The sequence below is a fragment of the Mytilus edulis genome, chromosome 7 (genome assembly GCF_963676685.1).
Source record: "Mytilus edulis chromosome 7, xbMytEdul2.2, whole genome shotgun sequence".
Lineage (NCBI taxonomy): Eukaryota > Metazoa > Mollusca > Bivalvia > Mytilida > Mytilidae > Mytilus > Mytilus edulis.
The window spans coordinates 21610235-21633269 of NC_092350.1; the positions used below are offsets into that span (position 1 = coordinate 21610235).

General features: G+C 32.2%; 1 protein-coding gene across 1 annotated transcript; it reads left to right on the forward strand.

Moving 5' to 3' along the window:
• Window positions 1–1561: 1561 nt before the first annotated feature.
• On the forward strand, window positions 1562–18100 carry LOC139483015 (uncharacterized). The gene is made up of 8 exons (XM_071267045.1): window positions 1562–1632; window positions 2561–2608; window positions 12119–12439; window positions 13223–13495; window positions 14710–14757; window positions 15576–15683; window positions 16486–16571; window positions 17621–18100. Exons 1-8 carry the CDS (start codon window positions 1614–1616, stop codon window positions 17852–17854), a joined length of 1137 nt encoding a protein of 378 aa, XP_071123146.1. The 5' UTR covers window positions 1562–1613; the 3' UTR covers window positions 17855–18100.
• The last annotated feature ends 4935 nt before the right edge of the window (window positions 18101–23035 follow it).

Here is a 23035-nt window from a genome sequence, read left to right on the forward strand (position 1 = left end):
ATAATTTTCACTAAAACGTGGTATTATTCACGTTATTTTACAATTATGAAATATTTACTAATGTCAATTTATTTTTTAGAAACACAGTACTATTTTTTGTCCTTTAAATGAAATCTATTTTTTTTTTGTTTCGCCTTTTATTAAAAAAATTGGTATGCGTATAAGCATAAATACTACATACTTGCGCGACGCCTTTTAGTTTTACTGAAAACTGCGCAGATTAAGAAATGTTTTTACAAGTGCAAAAAGTACTATGATAGATATCATTTTGTCAGACACTTCTCTTTTTTTTATTTGGTTCTTATAACATGCCAAAAAATCTGTATGTTTAATAGAGTTTAACATTAAATTAAGCGTTTTACTCTTAACAGACGTATAACCAACCCGATTAACAGACCAATCTTATGTGAGTTCGTGGTCTAGTGGTTAAGATATAAGGTTATAAAGATAAAAAAAAAAAAGACCGATGGCTACAGTGCTGAAGGTCCCGAGTTCGATTCTCACTCGGGGTGCTAAAAATGTCAGTACATCAGAAGTGTAATTTTCACCCTCTCACACACATCTCTGGTACCCAGACCGGAGTTTAAACTAGAATGGGTACTTTGGGGGCCTCGGTTGGTCAAAGTTGTCCCCTGCTTTGACCTGGAGATCAATCTTCTGATATCTCTCTGGTTGTCTGTTTCCACCGAGTGGACCGGTGGTTCCCTCCGAGTACTTCGGCTTCCTCCACCTTAATAACAGACTTCCCGGTGTCCTACACGCTCCCTTGGGCGGTGTTGGGTGGGGATTGTTCTGGTGGTGGGATAATATTGTAAAGGACACATCTCCATTAATCCTTAGGGAGTGTACATGGATCCGCTGTACCCTTGCAGTCAATCAAGGGGTGCGTCTTAATATTGGCGGAATCTCAGTACACACATACATATAGCCGCATACTCAATATAGATTAACCGACCAATCCCTCGGTTAGCCGAGTGTCGGCCGTGATAAAGTCCTGTAAAATACAGGTACCTAAATATAACAATATTTTTTAAAGTAACAAAACAGTACTGAATAATAAAAGTAGATTTCCAATACTACAGCTGTGTATGATTGCAATTTTAATCATTTTTATTGTAGTATTTCCATATCATTTTTCTTTTGTTCATTTAGTTTATTGTAGCTATGTTTAAACATGTTTTAAAGGAAAACCCACGTGCATATTTCTTAAATTATCATATTAAATTGAAAATGGAAATGGAGAATGTGTCAAAGAGACAAAAGCTCGACTAAAGAGCAGAAAACAGTCCAATGTATATATACTTTCTGTCTATTAGTTACACTAGAAGTAGTTGAGCATGCACGTGTTGAAATGTGGGCGACTGGTGGCCTTTTAGAATTTGCTTGTTAATGATTCCTCTAATTTCCTATATTTCGAAAAGTCAAATAGGATATAGGGCAACACTATATCCAGCAAATTATATCCTTATTTGGTAAATATTTTTGAAAAAACGTGGATATCCGTTCTATATTCTCTACGGCTTCAAAAATGTGTCCGTTTCCGTCGTTTATTTTATTGCATCCCACTTTCACTATTTTAGTGTATACGAAATGCCGTAGCAAATAAACGGAGTATGTTTCTCCTGAACAGAGGTAAGTCATATATTATATCAGTAAATGACAATTTGAATCTACAAATCCTTGAATTAGATGTACATAAATACTTTTATAAAGACTGTTTTGATGTAATAGGAGCTTTTTCTATCACTACACTAAATTGGACCAATTCGCACCTCAAATATAGTGATACCCTCACTCCTGCATGTTTATATACATTGAAAAAAATAAGAAGAATATTATTACATATTTAACACCTCGATTATTTGTTTTAGCCCAATCGAACATTAGAGTGAACCTTATGTGTGTAACCTGAGTGCATGGTTCTTATTAGAAAACCACTTTATCTCATCCGGTACTCGAACCCGGGACCTCGGTGCTACAAGGCAGCGCTCTCTTTTTTTGTTATCTTTATTTCACAAAACAAAACTCTAACAGACTAAGCTATAGATGTCCTTCCGAAGCGCGATCACTTACGGGTGACTAGTATCTACTACGTGTACCGAAGGAAGCAATCCCGTCTGACTTCAACCACCTCAGAGTTGTACTGTATGACTCAAACAACACATATCTATAGCTCAGTCTGTTAGAGTGTTGTGTTGTAAAATAAAGATAACATAAAAAAAGAGATACCATAGTTAGAAATCATGTCTAAGTTACTACCATGTTTTGTTTTAGTTAGGCTCCAAATTTAACTTGGAAGGAGAGCATGATTCATATTACAAGTTAGGTTGTCTCCAACGGGACACAAACCGCTTACGATGGGCTGGCTATGTATCTACTAGATTTACCGAGGGAGTCAATCCCGGAACTGGTAGTTATGTCATGTCTGTTTTGACCAATGTTGAAAATGCCAATGAATAATTTATTATAATTGATTAAAAATCTCAATTTTGAAATCTGCAACTGTTTAACTGACCATATTTAGCTATGATATGGTGAACATGTTTCCTTTTAACTTCAGGTCGTAGTTTTTTCTTTGGAAAGATACTTCTCATTTTAATGCAGATTGGTAAGTTATTTTAATTTATCACATATTTGTTATGAATACCTTAGGTTTTGAATATGCAATAACCCCAAAATTGCCCGGGGCCAAAAAGAGTATATTGATATTGTGCCCCGATTCCAAATGACATCACGTCATTGCTTCCTAAACGACACTTTTGTGAAACATGTTTAAGATTTTACCTGTTATGTTTCATTAAAATGTTATGATTGAAATTTGTTTTCTCTATTCTGCATAACTTAAATATTAGTACGGCGGCTGTGTGAAAAATTGTGCACATCCTGCTACAAGCATGAAATTTGGCATATACCTTCCTCAACTATTTCTCTTTCATTTCAGATAGGGAGGCATTTGAAAAAAAATGTCTCACTTCCGGTAAAATCCAAAATGGCGGACATCATACTTAAATTATCCCAATATCGAAGGCTAGTATGTGAAAAGGTGTTATTAACATGCTACTATCATTATATTTGGTACTACTTTTTGATATATGATATAGATAAGATGTCTTCAAAAATCCTACTTCCGGTAAAATCCAACATGGCGGATATAGTACTAGAATAAACTTATTTTTAGGGAGGGTAATTGAAATGTGTTTTAAAGTATTGCTACTATCATTATATTGTGCAGGAACCTTTCTTTTGTGCTTATCATGGATACAATGTATAAGACATACGTCTTTAAAACCCTTACTTCCGGTAATATCCAATATGGCGGACATAGAAATATTGATAGTTTTTCATTTTAATATTCAACTTTTTTCAAACTGTAAATAAAATCGTATTTGTTTTAGCTGGTCATTAAACTTTTGGCTATTCAGCTTTATATGTTTAAATACAAAATTAACACTTCCGTATATAATCAATATGGCGTAAAATACAAAGATGAGTCCTCAATCCATATATTCGATGTAGAGTTTTGGTTAGATTGATTAAAACAATATAAATTCACTAAAGTTCTTAAACATCTTTAGAATGACTTATTTATGGCCGCAAATAATACATGTTTATTCACAATCGGAGAGCTTATTTTCCAAATTTACAAAGATCGTGGTATTGTTTCTTACATCTATAATGTACAAGCTCCTGATAAGATGAAGAGGCCTCACAAAGAGTTGTCCAAAAGGGTTCCCATGGATCATATTTTCCCCTTCGCCATTCATAAGCGATGGACTAGTTAGCATAGAAACAAATACTAAGCTTGTTAATCATTCGCACCCGCCATGGTATATTGCACGTTTTACTTGCTGAAAAAGACTAGACCGAGTCGTGGGAAGAGCCTCAATAAGTATTTCCTCTTCCATAAACACATTTTTTCTTGCTTCGTTAACCCCATCTGATAAGTTTGTTCGATCTTACAACAAAACCACGTATCGTTCTATCAATGACATTGTCAAATCCATATCTGGTGATGTTGTCTGATCAATCATCATTCTAAATGATAGAGTCACATCTTTAAACACCATCCATGTCACCAACGCAGTTCCTTTTCCAGCAAACGTGTAATCTCTCAATGCCTAGTGTATTTGAAAGGTCATGGATAGATATATATCTGAAGCTTTTCCCACTTCCAATTGCAAGCCAAAGTTTGTCTGCCCCTATGTCACTGAAAAGCGAAACAGCAATGACAGCAACATCAGTATCGACTGTTCGGGTCATGACTCAGTTAAGTCTGTGTTTCACTGCATCAGACACATGCATCTTGATTCAAGTGTCAGCCTCTTCATTTGAACATGGTGCTTAGCTTGAAACATCACCATGTGGTGGATAGCACAGAACATCCTGAGCAATTGTTGCTACAACTACCCTTTCCACAAAATCTATTGAGCAAGCTGTTCGGAATGAAAACTTAAAAGTTCTTTCTTATTGTCGTAATCTTGCTTTGACTTTGGATTCGTCTGTGTATTCCCTTTCCCCTAAATGTAGCTCTTGTTTCTTATAACAAATGCTCAGGATATTCTATCTTATCTACCTCGAGATGTATTTCAAGTTTATCACCATGTTCACATTAAGAGGCTGACAATAGAATCATGGTGCATGTGTCTGATGCAATGAAACACGAAATTGCACAAGTCATGATTCGAATAGTCGTTACTGTTTCGCTATTCCATGACAGGGGTAGACGAACTATGGATTGTGTTTGGGAGTGCAGGCACTAATGAATGGCGAAGGGACAAAGAGGATGACTTTTAAATAACTCTTTCTAATGCCTCATCATTTTGTCAGAAGCTTGTATATTTAGGATGTACTGGGGAATACGGTTCAATGCCAAAAAAAAATGCTAAATCCTAAGCATCAGAAACACAAGCCATAAAATCTACAGTTTAAATGGACACATACTACAACAAGTCAAACATAACCCGTACCTAGGCCTACAAATTTCGGAAGACCTCAAATGGACCACCCACATATTAAACGCGGCAAAGAAAATAAATTCAACACTAGGCTTTCAAAGAAAAAACTTGAAATACTGCCCACAAGATTGCAAAAACAGCTTACATCTCGCTCATTAATCAACGATGGAATATGGAGACATAGTATGGGACCTCTACACGGTAACAAACATAAATAAGCTAGAAAGGATACAACGTCAAGCGGCAAGATTTATCACCATAGGTTACAAGTCAAGAGAGGACGGGTGTGTCTCCAATATGCTTGCCTAACTGGAACTATAAGACCTCCAGACAATTGCAAGACGAACAAGCTAGAAGTTGATATTTATGTACAAAGTGGTTTTATTTTAGGGGCTGATTCCCGCTATTGAACCAGACGAATTTCTCAAAAAAGCACGTCCTAAGAGAAACATAATTGCCAAGAAGTTCAAAGAATACCACGCAACAAATATTGTGTAAAAGCAAGTAAAGAATCACTCTAAATGTTTTGACATTCCACTAAGCAAAACACTACAATACTCAAACTCATTCTTTGTTAAGACAGTGGTCGCGTCGAGCATCAAGCGTAGAGAGCGTCAAATCTGCTCTTACGCCTCGTCAATAAATCAGCGGCGCTCTCTCAAACCGATATATTAAAGCCAAAATTGGTATCGACAACGTATTCATACAGATACAGATACAGCTACAGATACAGAGGATGTCGTGGTCGTTGTTAATGTGGAAAATCGGGTCTCCCGTGCACTATTTTGTTTACATGTGGTGGTGGCTGTGAATAAACATGTATTTTCAGCCAAATAGTAATAATTTGAAAAATGTTTTAGTACTTCAGAAATTTTATTTTGTATTAACCAATCTATCTAAAACTCTAAATCAAAGATATGGATTGAGGACTCATTTTTGAAATTTACACCATATTGGGTTTTTTTTAACCGGAAGTGTGATTTAAAAATTTACAAAAGAAAAAAATTCGTGGTTTTGAGGATAACTAGAAGCCAATAGTTTAATAAAAAGCAAAAAAAAAAAAAAAAAAAACAACAACAACAAAAAACATTTTCTTTACATTTTGAAAAAAGTTGAATATTTAAATAGAAAATTGATATTTCTATGTCCGCCATTCTGGATATTACCGGAAGTAAGGTTTTTAAAGAGATATGTCTTATACATCGTATCCATGAGAAGCACAAAAGAAAGGTTCCTGCCTAATGTAATCATAATGATAGTAGCAATACATTAAAACACATTTCAATTACCCTCCCTAAAAATAAGCTTGTTCTAGTAATATATCCGCCATGTTGGATTCTACCGGAAGTAGGGTTTTTGAAGACATCTTACCTATACCATATATCCAAAAGTAGTACAAAACAAAGGTTGGTACCAAATATTATGTTAGTAGCATGATAATAACACCTTTTCACATACTAGCCTTCGATATAGGGTTGATTTAAGTATGATGTCCGCCATTTTGGATTTTACCGGAAGTGAGACATTTTTTTCAAATGCCTCCCTATCTGAAATAAAAGAGTAATAGTTGAGGAAGGTCTATGCCAAATTTCATGCTTGTAGCAGGGTGTGCACAATTCGTCTGAAATATGCTTGTAGCCGCCGGACTATATGTGATAATTAGATTATAACATCAATTCTCTGTAATAATAGACCAAATATGAACAAATTTGGCCAGATTATTTTTTTTCGATTACTTTTTTTTAAGTTGAAATGGTCCAAACTAACAGTCAAATTAAAAAAAAATCAATAAAAAAAATCTGAAAAGTCTGGTTGCCATGGAAACCACGTGACATCATATGTATATATTAGTATAGCAAAGAGAAATGGCTGACATTGTATTTTATGGAAAAAAGAGATAAAGCATATCATTTTTTGTTATTTTCATGGGTATAAGTGATGATTTTAATCATTTCAACTGCTAACTGACAAATTTTTCGAATAAAAACAGTTTTTTGGTACATAAGGTGGTCCACTTGACACAAAAATCGGCATGAATTTTGCCGATTTTTGTAATTTTTCACATCTGATTTTACCGAAAACGCAGAAATCCTCACATAAAAGACTATAAAATATAAAATTATGGTTGTTTTGTCAACAAAATGCTGCAAAAAAATTCTTGGGTAAATGTTGCAGAAAGTTGCCAATAGAGGAATATGAGTCATTGTAATTTTCCCTTTTTTAGGTTCTATTTGTAAATAAATATTTCATACGAATATTTTCATGATAAAATAGTCCTTTCTATTGAAAATAACTATTTTTAGATGTATTGAGGGTAATTATATCATATAACATGTTCCAGCAATTCAAAATTCATGCTCAAACTAGTCTAGATGTAATTTCGAAAAATGAGTTATTTCCCTTTTTTGAAAATCTTTGTTCAAGAGATAGAAAAACTAGAGACTCTCAAGAGCCTGTGTCGCTCATCTTGGTCTATGTGCATACTAAACAATGGACACAGATAATTTCATGACAAAATTGTGTTTGTAGATCTTTCTTTACTGGACATTCTTGTTGCTACAATTATCTCTATCTATAATGAACTTGGCCCAGTAATTACAGTGGAGAATATTTTCTAAAAATTTACAAAAATTTATGAAAATTGTTAAAAATTGACTATAAAGGGCAATAACTCCTTTAGGGGTCAATTGACAATTTCGGTCACGATGATTTATTTGTAGATCTTATTTTGCTGAACATTATTGCTGTTTACACTTTATCTCTATCTATAATAACATTTGAAATAATAACCAAAATCTCCAAAATTTCCTTAAAACTACTAATTCGGGGGCAGCAACCCTACAACTGGTTGTCCGATTTGTCTGAAAATTTCAGGGCAGATAGATCTTGACCTAATAGACAATTTTATTTTTACGTCAGATTTGCTCTAAATGCTTTTGTTTCAGAGATATAAGCCAAAATTTGCATTTTACTCCTATGTACTATTTAAGCCATGGTGGCCATCTTGGTTGGTTGGCCGGGTCACGCCACATATTTTTAAAACCATATATCCCAATGATGATTGTGGCCAAGTTTGGTTAAATTTGGCCCAGTAGTTTCAGAGGAGAAGTTTTTTTAAAAGAATACTAAATTTTTTGAAAATGGTTAAAAATTGACTATAAAGGGCAATAACACCTTAAGGGGTCAACTGACAATTTTGGTCATGATGACTTATTTGCAAATTTTAGTTTCCTGAACATTATTGTTGTTTACAGTTTATCTTTATCTATAATAATATTCAAGATAATAACCAACTAAAGGCTCTAAAGAGCCTGTGTCGCTCACCTTTGTCTATGTGAATATTCAACAAAGGAAGCAGATGGATTCATGACAAAATTGTGTTTTGGTGATGGTGATGTGTTTGTACATCTTACTTTACTAAACAGTCTTGCTGCTTACAATTATCTCTATCTATAATGAACTTGGCCCAGTAGTTTCAGTGGAAAATGTTAATAAAAATTTTCAAATTTTATGAAAATTGTTAAAAATTGACTATAAAGGACAATAACTCCTTAGGGGGTCAATTGACCATTTCGGTCATGTTGACTTATTTGTGAATCTTACTTTGCTGAACATTATTGCTGTTTACAATTTATTTCTGTCTATAATAATATTCAAGATTATAACCAAAAAAAGCAAAATTTCTTTAAAGTGACCGATTCAGGGGCAGCAACCCAACAATGGGTTGTTCGATTCGTCTGAAAAATTTAGGGCAGATATATCTTGACCTGATAAACAATTACCCCATGTCAGATCTGCTCTTAATGCTTTGGTTTTTTAGTTAAAATCCAAAAAGCGCATTTTACTCCTATGTTCTATTTTTAGCCATTGCAGCCATTTTGGTTGGTTTGCCAGGTCACCAGACACATTTTTAAAATAGATACCCCAATGATGATTGTGGCCAAGTTTGGTTTAATTTGGCCTAGTAGTTTCAGAGTAGAAGATTTTTGTAAAAGTTAACGACGACGGACGACGATGACGGACGCAAAGTGATGAGAAAAGCTCACTTGGCCCTTCGGGCTAGGTGAGCTAAAACTGGAGCAGCAATAACATTTGGAGAAAACTTGATTATACTATTTCTGGATCACTATTCCCTATTTGACAGCTTTAAAACAATTATCATTGAAGTATTCCACAGGTAATATACTGAATTATGAATGTTGCCTGTCCATTTTTAAAACAATTTCCGGACATAATTTTTGACATTTATTACACTGAAATATCACAATCAAACTCTGAGTATTGAAAACTTTCGACTATGAAAAACGAGGTACACGTTTGACAGAAATTGACTTAATAAATCGTGTAACCGTCATCTGAAACATATTGAAAGCCTTATAGAGCTCAGAAAAAGAAAAACCACTTGTGAAGTTCCCGATTCCCATTGACTCAGGAAAATAAATATCTAACCAAGGCCATTTAGGGAAGGAAAATACTATAAGAAATTTTCAATGCGTAGGGTTCTTTTGTAAAGTTTTGTTCTAAAATTCAACAATGGGCAATCTTATTTGTCTAAATGGTTAGGATATTCAATAAAATTGAGAATGGAAATTGGGAATTTGTCAAAGAGACAACAACCCGACCATAGATCACACAACAGCAGAAGGTCACCAACATGTCTTCAATGCAGCGAGAAATTCCCACACCCGGAGGCGTCCTTCAGATGGCCCCTAAACAAATATATATACTAGTTCAGTGATTATGAACGCCATACTTAACTCCAAATTGTACACAAGAAACTAAAATTAAAAATAATTCAAGACTAACAAAGGCCAGGGGCTCCTGATTTGGGACAGGCGCAAAAATTTCGACGGGATTAAACATGTTTATGAGATCTCAACCCTCCCCCTATACCTCTAGCCAATGCAGAAAAGTAAACGCATAACAATACGCACATTAAAATTCAGTTCAAGAGAAGTCCGAGTCTGATGTTAGAAGAAGTAACCATAGAAAATAAACAAAATGGCATTAATACATAAATATCATCAGACTACTAGCAGTTAACTGACATGCCAGTTCCAGACTTCAATTAAACTGATTGAAAGATGTCACTTTTCAGATGGTTTTTGTCAAAAATGAAAGTGGCTGCATTTGTGTTCATCCTAAACCTTTATATATGTTATGTATTATCATAAAATAGAACTTACATTTCAATATTAAGGATGAACATGAAACACTTTCGATTTACACGAAAACCGTCTAAAATTTAACAACTTTGAAATGATAGAATTGTGAAAAATTTCAGTAATTTAGCATGACTTAATGGTGATAGTACCCGATAAATGTGCATTGTATTGTCAAAAACAGCCCATATTTATGTAGCAGGAGCATTCTACTGTCCAATAAATAACTAAAAGTTTACATTTTAACAATTTTGCAAAACTGCTATATTTTGGGGCCAAAAAGTGGTCTTACTGGACCTACTACTTTTCCATAATTATAATGAACCTAGTAATGAGCCCATTTTGTTTATCTCTGTATTTAAAGAAACAATTTGTAGGATCCATCCCAAAATTCTTTGATTTTAGTGCCTCTCTATTTCTTATTTTTTTGTGCGAAAAAAAAAGAAAAAAAAAGGCACTACCCCACCCCCACCCCACCCCTCTTTTTTAAGGTTTGTATTAAGGTTTTTTATTGTCAACCATAGGTCAGTCATTTGAACAAACATATTCAACAAACACCAACATCAATATAACATGTTAGTTGGTTTAGATGGTGGAAATTGTCTGGTATGATAGCAAACATGTGAAAAATTGGCCTAGATGAACTGTTTACACCCTCTATATGACCCAATTTGAATTATCCGCCATCGATTTAAAATATGTTTACCCAGAGATATTTTTTAATTAATGATTAGCTAAATACCTAATCTTTAAGTGTAGTGAGTCATGTTTTGGCTATATTTCTGCAAAAAAAATATTTTAGGGACCAAATTTGGTCGAATTTGACTCTTTTTGCTTAAGATCCACAGCACCTAAAATAGCTTTTAGCTCTGATATTCTATACTGTATTTCCGCATATATGATTTACTTTAATAAATATATTTTTATGAAGCATATTCTGTTGTTCATTTAATGATAAACAATTTAAAGCTACCTTCCATAATAAATGAGCTGTTCATAATTGAAATTTGGTCATTTTGAGGTAAATTTTTCCTTGGTTGCTAAGGAAATTTATGTTCCTTAGCAACCGACAAGAAGGGCTGGGATAATTAAGATTTTAAACTGATTTTTATGAATAATGCAACTAACTTTGATGTTAGAGGTAGTTTTTCTATCACATAATTTTTTTTATGTGGCCAGCAGTTGGTTGATGCATACAGAGAATTGATGATAACATGTCTTTTCCATATTGGCCCTGGTATCATCCGGCGACCCATATCGGCCCTCGGCTAGAATCTCGGGATGATACAAGGGCCAATATGGAAAAGGGCATGTTATAACCTATACGTATTTTATAGATATTCTATTTTTTGTTTTATTTCATTACAAACAGAATTATGCATTTTTTAAAATAAATTTTCACATCATATATCTTTTTTTAAAATGAACTCACATCAAGAGTAGAAGTCTACCTCAAGTCTTAAAAGAATCTTATCCTTTTACCTTGAGATAATTTTGTCGTTACATTCGCATTTTCACATAACACCGTGTTCACTCACTCTGTAACTATCGTGTTACGACTATTATACGCGAACGGAACGTATCAGAGAAGTCACAAAGTCTGAAATATAAGTTATCAGCGACGTCAGAATCAATATGTGAAAATGAGTTTAATATAATGCTTACTTTCGCTATTAAATGTTAAAGCATATGCAACAAAATATGCCGAACAGATTATTGTGTTTTCTGTGTATAAATATCGTTAAATTAATATGACAATGTAAAAAGGTCTTTGTTGCATTCGAAATTGAATCTTTTTGCTGATTTTATGCGTATGTAAATCATTAATCTATATTTTCAACTATATCCTGTTTTTCTGAGTATTCTTTCCTTTATTTCCTTAATTAAAAAACAAATGTTCATAGTTTAGATGTAAAAAAACTTTTCTTTGCTTTACATATATAACGAGCATATACACTTTTTATACCATATATATATATGTCTAATTTGTACTAATTTCAGGTGGAATTATAAACGAAACAGATGTAATTGAATATGTGAAAGAAAACTCCACAACTGTTCTGGAATGTCCATTCAAAAGTATATCAAGTGTTTCTTGGATAAGATATACAATGTCAAGTAAGAATGACGCACAAGAAGTAATTGCTATCGACAGAAATGTAAACCAAGATATTAAACATATCAAAGTTGTTGGTAATCACACGATTGGTGAATACAATCTTCTTTTACAACAAATTACTAAAGCTGACGAAAAGATTTATAAATGCATATCAAGTATAAACAAACATCCACATGAGACTGAGGTATCAGTTCGTCTGTCAAGTAAGTATGATTTAAAATTCATGGCTTCCTTTTCTGCAAATTTGGATACATTTACCAATTAATTACTGTCTGAACCATTAAAGACACATTTTCTCTTTGTGGGATATACAGCGTATCATCTCGTCATTTGAAACCCTGGTGATATATGTCTCACTGGCAATCATATACCACATCGCCTTATTTTTTATATGGACACAGAGGGACAACAAAACTTATGTGTTAAAAAGAAACCGAAAACGCCAATTGCAAATAACGACTAAAAGGTTAAACTACAAACAAGTTTACAAAACACTATATGTATATGCATTCGAATTGAAAATTGTATTTAGCTTTTTTTTTTAACGAAGTGTGTTTGTTGTAAAAAAAAATACGAAAGTATTGCAATGCTGCTTAAGACAACACGAAACATAATAAAAAATCAATGGTGATCTCGGGTTAACCGAAGGTATGAGGAGCCTACTTTCATGTGGTTAAAAAGTACGGTATTTCAAGATGCATGAATTAATAAGAACGAATTGGTGTTCTTTTTTCAGTTATTGTTCAATTCACAACTCTTCTTCGAAGACATGTCACTATTGTTGCTTTTTTCTAATGCATGAATCTTTTAAGACGTTTTCTCTAAAAGTAACAACTATGTTTTTAAATAACAATTTTACATATGTTGAAGTGTATTGTCCATACTGTATGAACTACAAAAAGCATAGTGTACTAGTTTACATGTTCTTGTAATCGTGTTATCCACTTTCAATGTATTAACTTTTCCATTTTATTTATAAATTGTAGCGTCGAATGATGAAATACAAATATTGAATGTCAATGAATCAAATACAGTTGTTGGTTTTATTGGAATATCTTTGATTTTGAAATGTATTTCTGAACATCAGCATCCCAGCAGTATTTCGTGGTCAACAAACAACAATTTGCTTTGTGAAAGTCAGGGAAATGTGTCTACCTACGAATTAATTCCAACAGAAGAACAGCAGAATGCTATATACGCATGTACTGCGTCTTATATCGGGAAGAAAATTCGGAAAAGCGTTCGGTTAAATATCGTACGTAAGTCCTTAGGTAAAGTTTGTGTATGCTTGTTTCTTTATTTTTTTTATTTAGCATATAATCTGACAAAAGATGCCATGTGAACTGACATCACCCATTAGGCGTATTAGCCGTCCTCATCCATTTGTTTTGAGACAATAAACTTTTTCATTATCATTTGCCAACTTAAATCAAACTTTGCAGAAAACTTAAGTTAAACATGTTAAAGTTCCTGCATTAGATTCTAAATGTATGAAACAAATGGCAAACATTGGTTTTTTGTTTTCATTTCCGATTGGCGAATTTCCGTTGAAACAACAAGGTGTAATGTATTAGAATTAATCATCATTGAATGTTAAATGACAAAAAATGGAGGTTTTGGTGGCCCGTAGTTCCCGTCGAACACCTATGGATAATAATATGATCATTCATTTTTTGCGACTCTTTTGACCAATTTGAAATTCCTGAGAATATTTTAGATGAAATATGAATCATGTTAAAAAAATCAATTCTAAAGACATAGCATTATGGCAGCAACTAGTGACAACCATTGAGTTACAGTCTCCTGACATGGGACAGGCCCATACAAAACGTGCCGAGGTTAAACATATTTGAGAGCGCTCAACTATCCCACTAACCTACGATAGTAGTGTAACAGCACACCATAATGAGCAAGCTGTAATATCAAGTTCCAAGTGGTTTAATCAGTAGATGAATATCATGCACACAAACATTTCTATCTTTGAAAAACAATGGACACAAAACACCGATACAAGATCTGGAGTACCCACAGTTACTGTAAACTTGTTTGCTTCCTTGTGACATGCATATGGTTTTATTAATTAATGTGGTTTTTTTTCATTCTTATGAAAATTAAGAATTGATTGAATGGTATTATTCTGTATTCACTAGTTAACCTTTATTCTGTATGTATTATGCATGTGCATTGTTTATGCTGATTGGAATCATGTATCACATATGTTGTAGGGAGTATCATAATTTAAAACAAGTATGCAAGTTCTATATTTGTGTTGCTTATTTTGCTTTCTGTGTAATGTTATAAATAAAAAAATGGCTGCTTTGTTGAACTTTCTTTTTTTACAGTCAAATCACATAGAACACAAGTTTTTTTCTTCTTCTTTTTTATCAATTCATATAAGACTTTACCTAAATCCTACATTACTACATTAACAGCAATAAATCAATTTGAAAACTCCAATGCAATTCTTTCACAGAAATAAGATATATGCCTTCGACATTGGAAACCTTCCAAGGAGAACAAGGTAACACATTATAAATGGTTAAACTTCAATACATATGGATGCAAGTAGATTGTTGGTATAATAGAATGAGACATCAGGCAAAGACCATAAATCATACGACCTTTAACAGTGGAGGGATATCTAAACATTATGGCAAGCTTCATATGGTCTCTCGTTGAACATAAATCTGAACGAAGTTAGCAAATTAAGACCATACAATATCTACCAACAAAACGTTATATTTCAAAAGAATAAAAAAAAACATTACAAATATATAATAAATTTCATATATTGTATACTACACTACACGTATTGTGAATTATTTTACTTTTTACATATACTATATTTATAGCATATTTTCAATACCCGTTTCCCTTAGTCATTGAATTGGAGTTATAATACTGGCAAATTGATTTAATTTGCTTCCTTTTTTCAAAATGACCGGTGTTTGTGTCTTTTGTTTTTAGGTAACTTGTTTTTATAACTTCAAAAAGACACCAGTTTCAATAAAAGAGGGACGAATGATACCACAGAGACAGTCAAACTCATAGATTGAAAACAAACTGACAACGTCATGGCAAAAAAAGACAAGCAGATAAATAATGGTACAGAAGACACAACATAGGAAACTTAAGACTAAGCAACACGAATCCCACTAAATAATTTCAATTAGATTTCCATGAGACATCTTTAAGTGAATCTGTGCAGATCATTTGTGAAAGATCAATTTGAAAATTTTCTGTTTTTTCTTTATATTACACTTTTCGGATTGATGTTTTGAATTCAGTTTATACGTACAGCAGGTTCAAAAGTTTGAATTATAATAATCTCTCTTTTAGAAACAATACTTGGTTCATCTGAGAAGAACCACATGATCGTAACGGTTGTTGCCATCATTCTTGTAACTGCAGGGATAATTATATCTGTGTATAACTTTCGAAACAAAGGTCTGTTGTTTATAGATAACTTTGTTTTGTTTATTTTATTCGGTTGATCTCAAGATCTGATTTTTATTATGTGTTAAACTCTAGATAAAACAGCATAGTGTGCAAAATGGAAAAACTTTAAAAATTGTTAAGAAAATCGAATGATAGTACACCATTCATTTTACCTAACTGGATGGGAATCAACATGTTTTGTAATTGAGGGATTTGTTATATGAAATTATTACTAAGGATATTGAAAACTAATCCCATACATTACATTATACTTTAAAATGGACATAAAAAAAAGGTGGCAGAAGCTCACCCATGATAAATGCGTAAGTCGATTAAAAAGAACGAATCAAACATAACAAACAAAAACTAAAGAAGTTACATGATCTACAAACGGAACAACACTGGGGGCGCCAACAGGGAATCCTATCCTAATATGCATGCATTAACTTCCATGCGAATTTAGTCAAGGAGATACGAAAGACTCCACAGGAATATTCCAACAAACTGACAATGAAATTTTAAACTACTTTTATTACAGTAAAGCTTTTCATGCGTTCATGAGTTAAGCAAATCCATTAATGTACAACATTTAATAATTGTGTAACGTTGAACCCGTTTAAAGTACATATACAATTTAGCTTTTTTTATAACAGATACAGCGTTTATGGTAATATAACTAAACAAAAATTTCACATTCTAATTATTTTAAACAATACAATCCGTATGAAATTAAGATAAACAAAACTAAATAGTATACTAACTACACTTTCCTTTGTTGGTACAACTTACTATTTTTCTCATGTGAACTCAGGTACTGATAACAACAGCAAAATGAAAGATATGAACATGGTACAGGAAGTTCAGGCAGGCACCCAGGGAAATATTCAGCACAATCAGGTTCTTATAGACATTTTAATTAAATATCTGAGATATTGCTTTTACTTCACCTCTGTGTATTTTTTGGACGATTTTGGTCTCCTTTCAAACCACCTTGCAAAATGAAAACAAATTTGATTACGCTCCTCATTTGGCGTTGTAATCGTTTATCAGATAGGTACATGATTGTGTTTGGAGTCTGATGATTTCAAGACCTGAGTTTAAAATGGTTTCTCACACTTTACTTTACCAACACTTGAATAATGAAATGTTACTTCAGTTAAACAAACTTAGTTTCTGTTTTTAATAGAAAAAAAAAATGGATAAAAGTTTGTTTACACCATAATAATTGATCATCAATAGTTAAGTTTAATAAATTTCGAATCGATAGCAACACCGTAAATTCCTGAGTCATATTGAATCACAGATTATGGAATATCGTAACGTTTGACATGAACAGTCTAAAAGCACAGGAACATACAATATCATATGCACACAAAAGAAGACGAACATGATTTTTTTCCATACAATTTCAACCATTAATTAACATAATATACATACAATTATATTATGAACACTTTTTTATGTATGATTTTTATAAGTAAGACAAACGGACTTCATGAAGTATATGCAAAAATGCACAAATTAAAAAAATAACGACACTTTCAAATCAAATATATTCTTCGATATTCTCAAAAAACTCCATTTTTTCTTATGCTGGTTGATTGTCAATTATTAGTTCTGGCACCTGTCGACCTGTAATACAGCGCTTGCATTATCTTATTGGTACTAAGTCAATTCATTGTAAATCTTTGATTTATAATTTGAATTAATTTCATAATAAAACTACAATAACCGTAGTAAGTTCTAAAGGGAATCTTTCAATTTTAACATTTTTTATTTCTTTTCTGTAATTTGGATTTTAAAATCTGCAATGTTTTAGAATTTGTTTCAGAAATATTTTGTTTTTGTGGAAGCTAGTGAAATATGTGAATGTTGTCCACGAATCATATAATCTGCTTCATTCGTTTAAGTGATAATTTTTTTTAATCATTCACATATTATTTCAGAACCCCTCGGGTTTGGTATATATCGAGGTTGATTTCGAACCAAAACAGGAAAACAAGAGTGGTTCCAAGTTCTACGTCCATGGTTCAAATAATCGGTCACCGTATGCTGATATAGACTTTTCTGCTAAAGCCGATCCATTACCAGAAAGTGAATCTGATGACAATGAATTTGAAGAAGATGACTTTGTTACATTAGAAGATGTACAAGGATGGGCAATTGAAACTTCGGATTAATTTTGTATTTTACGATTATTTCCCAATTTACTGAATTTGATTGGATGAAATTAGAAAAACAAGTTTCAATTCAATGCTATCAATTGAATTTTACCTGCAATTTTCAAAGTACCAATGAAATGATAGAATTATTTGATAAAATTCTGTCTGAAATACAAATTAGAGAAATCCAACTTTTAACCAGACATGTCACTTAAATTGATGTAAAATTTAAATTCTTTTAACATTGGATATCTCGTGAAATAGAATTTTGTAAATTTAAGGTACTCAAAGGAAATATGACAGTACAGGGAAAAAATTCTTGATTACAAGTGAAAAACAATCCTTTGTATTTACATTACTGTAAATTCTACAATTGCTAAATTTTGTGTAAAATCACTCATCTACAAAACGGTGTATGTGGAATTTTTTTATTATGTGTGTTTCTGTTGTTTTTATATTTGATGTGTTTCCCTCATTTTTAGTTTGTAACCCGGATTTTTTTCAATCGATTCATGAATTTCGAACAGCGGTAAACTACTGTTGCCTTTATTTATTGCAACATATCACAATTTGAATGTTTGTTTTGATTTGATACTGAAAATGTACATAGCTTATCTTTGTATGGCAGTTGTTGATATGAAAAATTATTCGTTCATAAAGTTTTGATTTAGTGAAATTTAATCAAATTGAATGTGTTTTAAATGCATTGCTTATTTATATAGAATTGAACAAGAAAACCGTCATATACTACATTCAAAGGACATTTGGGTTTTAGCTTTTTCAATACAGATGCCTTTATATTTCTAAGTTCATATGATGTACAGCGAACTTCTCTATTTTCATAACATACACTGTCATATGGATGCGGTTTCAAACTAATATTTTGCTTTTCCCTTTTGTGTGACTGAAGATAATTTATTAGTTGCAGTTATCATTTGGTCTTAACGTTCAAATGTATGGCTATCACTGAAAAATTGTGTGGTAACATATTTTCTGAAGTAAGCGACCTAGATCAAACTTTAACTATGGTATACATAGAATTATGCCAAACCCGCAAAACACATCCAGGCATCGTCCATCTTATACTGAAAATGCAACTTTTGGGATAAAATGTAAAATCACAAAAATACTGAATTCTGAGGAAAATTTAAAAAAGAACGTCCCTAATCGAATGGCAATATCAAAAGCTCAAACGCATCAATTGAATGAATAACAACTGTCAAATTCTTGACTTGATAAAAGTTTGTCTTGCATGTGTTTCCCTGTTCCGGCTTTCCCCTTTGAGTTAGTCTGTATAATAATTTAAGCTTCCAATTTACAACGTACTCAAATAAGGTTACTTTATATATCTGTTTGTTGTACACATGTATATATAAGTATTCAGAGTTTATGTTTATAAAAAAAATTGCTACCTGTTTGTAACTATGTAATGAAGAAACTTTTAAAATCTATTTGATATTCTCTTAATATTTCATGTTTTAGATTCATAAACAATCAATGGAATACCTCAAGCGTCAAATTTGAGTCATATGATGCAAAAAAGAAACATTCCGAAACACCATATATTAATATGAATACCTTGCTTAGTTTTCGTCCATTTTTATTCATGATGCATTTTTAACAGTTTTTTTAAGTAGTTCACTTAAAAGAGGTTGAAGATGAATTATGCAATAGTTGTAAACATAACATCATATCGTATCAGTAACAAACAATATGGTGTGAAGAAATTATTTCACTTTTCCCACAAAAAAATGAATATGTTTTATATTATCTTTTTTAGCATAATAACATTCTCTTTTGTGTTTCAAATTCTAGATATTAAAATAATATTTAAAAAATCACGTTATGTCTTTTTTAATCTGTAGGTGCATTTTAAATACGCAAAGCAATAACGTATCAATTCTTAGCTGTCTAGGCATGTTTGCTGGAAGGTAACTTAATCATGACCTCTGAAGTTGGTGAATAGACATTTTATAAAACGACAATATAAAATTCTACAAATTAAGTTTCAGTAAAGTTGAAAATTATATGATGCAATACAACAATACATTCACTTTTTAAAAAAAATAAAGTTATTTATCCTGCATTTTGGCAATGTGTACACGCTGAATATTTCTATTTTCTCCAAATTGATTCATAACTATGTTACGATTATCAGAATAGTTGTCGTTTTGCAAACGGTAAAACAATACATATTTCGGTTCGATATTTATAATTCGACTTTCAAAAGTCAATTACCTTTACTTAGGATAAACGGCTGGCAACATACTGTAGTTTATAATAAAATGTTCTACGACAAAACGTATGTTCTACATGTGTTGTACGTATGGAAATGAGTATCATAATTTAATTTACATTAATTGTAAACCCTTAAAGACAACATTTATGACCGAAGTTTAGGTAAAGCGCAACATACAGCCTCCAAAAATTAACAGTCATTGCAATATATTTTCCAGAAACTTCAGTGGATGAACAAGAGGCATACAATATAGTGGCAAAAGTTATCAAATGAGAAAAATTGCATAAGTTTTGAATAAAACACAAACATATGATAATAATAAATTATACCGTTCATATAAACGATCGATGCCACTGAACGAGAGTCTCAAAATAGTCAACCATCTGATAATCAATCATGCCGTCTTAGAATTGGTTGCTGTGCTTCATAGATCTTCATACTGATACTTCATAAACCATTAAGGTAGACACGAAATACCCAAACAAAATGTTCGAAATTTGAATGCAAGAAACTCAAAGGAACATTATAGAATTGTTTTAATCTATGAACTGGCGAAATGATGTTTAGCAAACGCAATCTTAGGGACAACTTATTTATGTGATAAAATAAATATTTTTTTAAGCAGGTTAGAATATTATAAGGGCAATTCCTATACTGGTTACGCTTATAAATAGTATAAATTTTTGGATTGATACTATTACAATTAATCTGCATAATTAAGACAAGATCAATAAAATGTGTGTCTACTTGAAGTCTTGCACCGTTTTGAGCTCATGGTTTGAATATTTCTAATAGTTTTATTGAAATTTTGATATCGGTTATTCACTGTTTCCTCGAATGTGACAAATGTTTTGTATATGTTTATAACAAGGTTTTTTTTCTAAATTTGTATGTCTGTTATATTTAGTTAATTTTCACAATAAAATATTATTGTTATCATTCCATTACTCTACTGGTTAATATCAAGCAGAAGGTTAACAGCGCTACATTAGAACAACATTCAAAAATCATTTAGAAGTCACTAGACCCATCAGATTGACACGAAGCACCAAACCCAAACATAAATTCAAACAACACAATTTTACAAATTAAGAAAACGAATAGGTGACCAGAAAATAACTTTAATGAATAGATACATAGAAATGTTTCAAACCAGTAAAATACATCCAGACATCTTTGATCTTTAGCTAAAATTGCTACTTTATTCCTGTTCTGACTTTTCCCCTTCGAGTTAGACTTGTGATTCGTAAATTTGTAAATTTGAGCTTCCCATAAACAACTAACACGCATGAGGTTATTCTATATATATGTTTGTTGTGCACATATAAAAGAGGGACGAAAGATACCAGAGGGACAGTCAAACTCATAAATCGAAAATAAACTGACAACGCCATGGCTACAAATGAAAAAGACAAACAGACAAACAATAGTACACATGACATAACATAGAAAACTAAAGAATAAACAACACGAACCCCACCAAAAACTAGGGGAGATCTCAGGTGCTCCGGAAGGGTAAGCAGATCCTGATCCACATGTGGCACCCGTCATGTTGCTAATGTAAATAAGTGTTCAAAGTTTAATATCGTAGGGATATTGCTACCCGTTGTAACCACGTATAGAAGAAACTTTTAAAATCTATTCGCTTTTCTCTTGATATTTCAAGTTTTGCATTCCTAAACATTAATCAATAAAATTGAGAATGGAAATGGGGAATGTGTCAAAGAGACAACAACCCGACCAAATAAAAAACAACAGAAGAGGGTCACCAACAGGTCTTCAATGTAGCGAGAAATTCCCGCACCCGGAGGCGTCCTTCAGCTGGCCCCTAAACAAATATATACTAGTCCAGTGATAATGAACGCCATACTAATTTCCAAATTGTACACAAGAAACTAAAATTAAAATAATACAAACACTTCTCTTATCTATGACTTACCTTTGTTTAGTAAAAAGAAACTAAAATTAAAATAATACAAACACTTCTCTTATCTATGACTTACCTTTGTTTAGTAAAAACATACTCCGTTGTTTTGTATGACGTGCAGTTCTGTATGAAATTGTATATAATTATTTTTTGAAGCTGACAAACTTCAGTTTACAGAAATCTATGTATACCTAATAAGGATGTAATATACAGGATGTAAGCTAGAATACATCAAGCTTCAGATTTGTGTCAGATTCTAAAAAGAACCATTTCGAAACACCATATTAATCAGAATCCCTTGCTTAGTCTTCGTCCATTTTTTTAAAGATTTACTTTTTAACAGTTTTGTTAAGTAGTTCACTTGAAAAAAGGTTGAAGATCAATTATGCCATAGTTGTAAACGTAACATCATATCGTATTAATAAAAAAAAATGTGGTGTGAATATTTCATTTTACTTTTCCCACAAAAAATGAATATGTTCCATGTGTTAGTTTTAGCATGACAACATTCTTGTTTGTGTTTCAAATTTTAAATATTAAAAAAGTTTTTAATAATCCCGTTATGTCTTCTTTTAATCTGTAAAACCAGAGGAATATTATAGAATTATTTTAAAATCTATGAACTAGAGGCATGATGTTTAGCAAACTTATTTATGTGATAAAATAAATATTTTGTTTAAGCTGGTTAAGATATTATAAGGGCAATTCCTAAACTGGTTACGCTTATAAATAGTATATATTTGTGGATTGATACTATTACAATTAATCTTTATAATCGATATAAAATCAATACAATATGTGTCTACTCGAAGTCTTGCACCGTTTGGAGTTCATGGTTTACTGATTAATATGAAGCAGAAGTGTAACAGCGCAACATTAGAACTACATGTAAAAATCATTTGGAAGTCACTAGACCCATCAGACTGGCATGAAGCACCAAACCCAAACATATATTCAAACAACACAATTTTATAAATTAGGAAAACCAATAGGTTTTGGAAGTCTAGGTCACAGTCAATTACAACAAATAAAT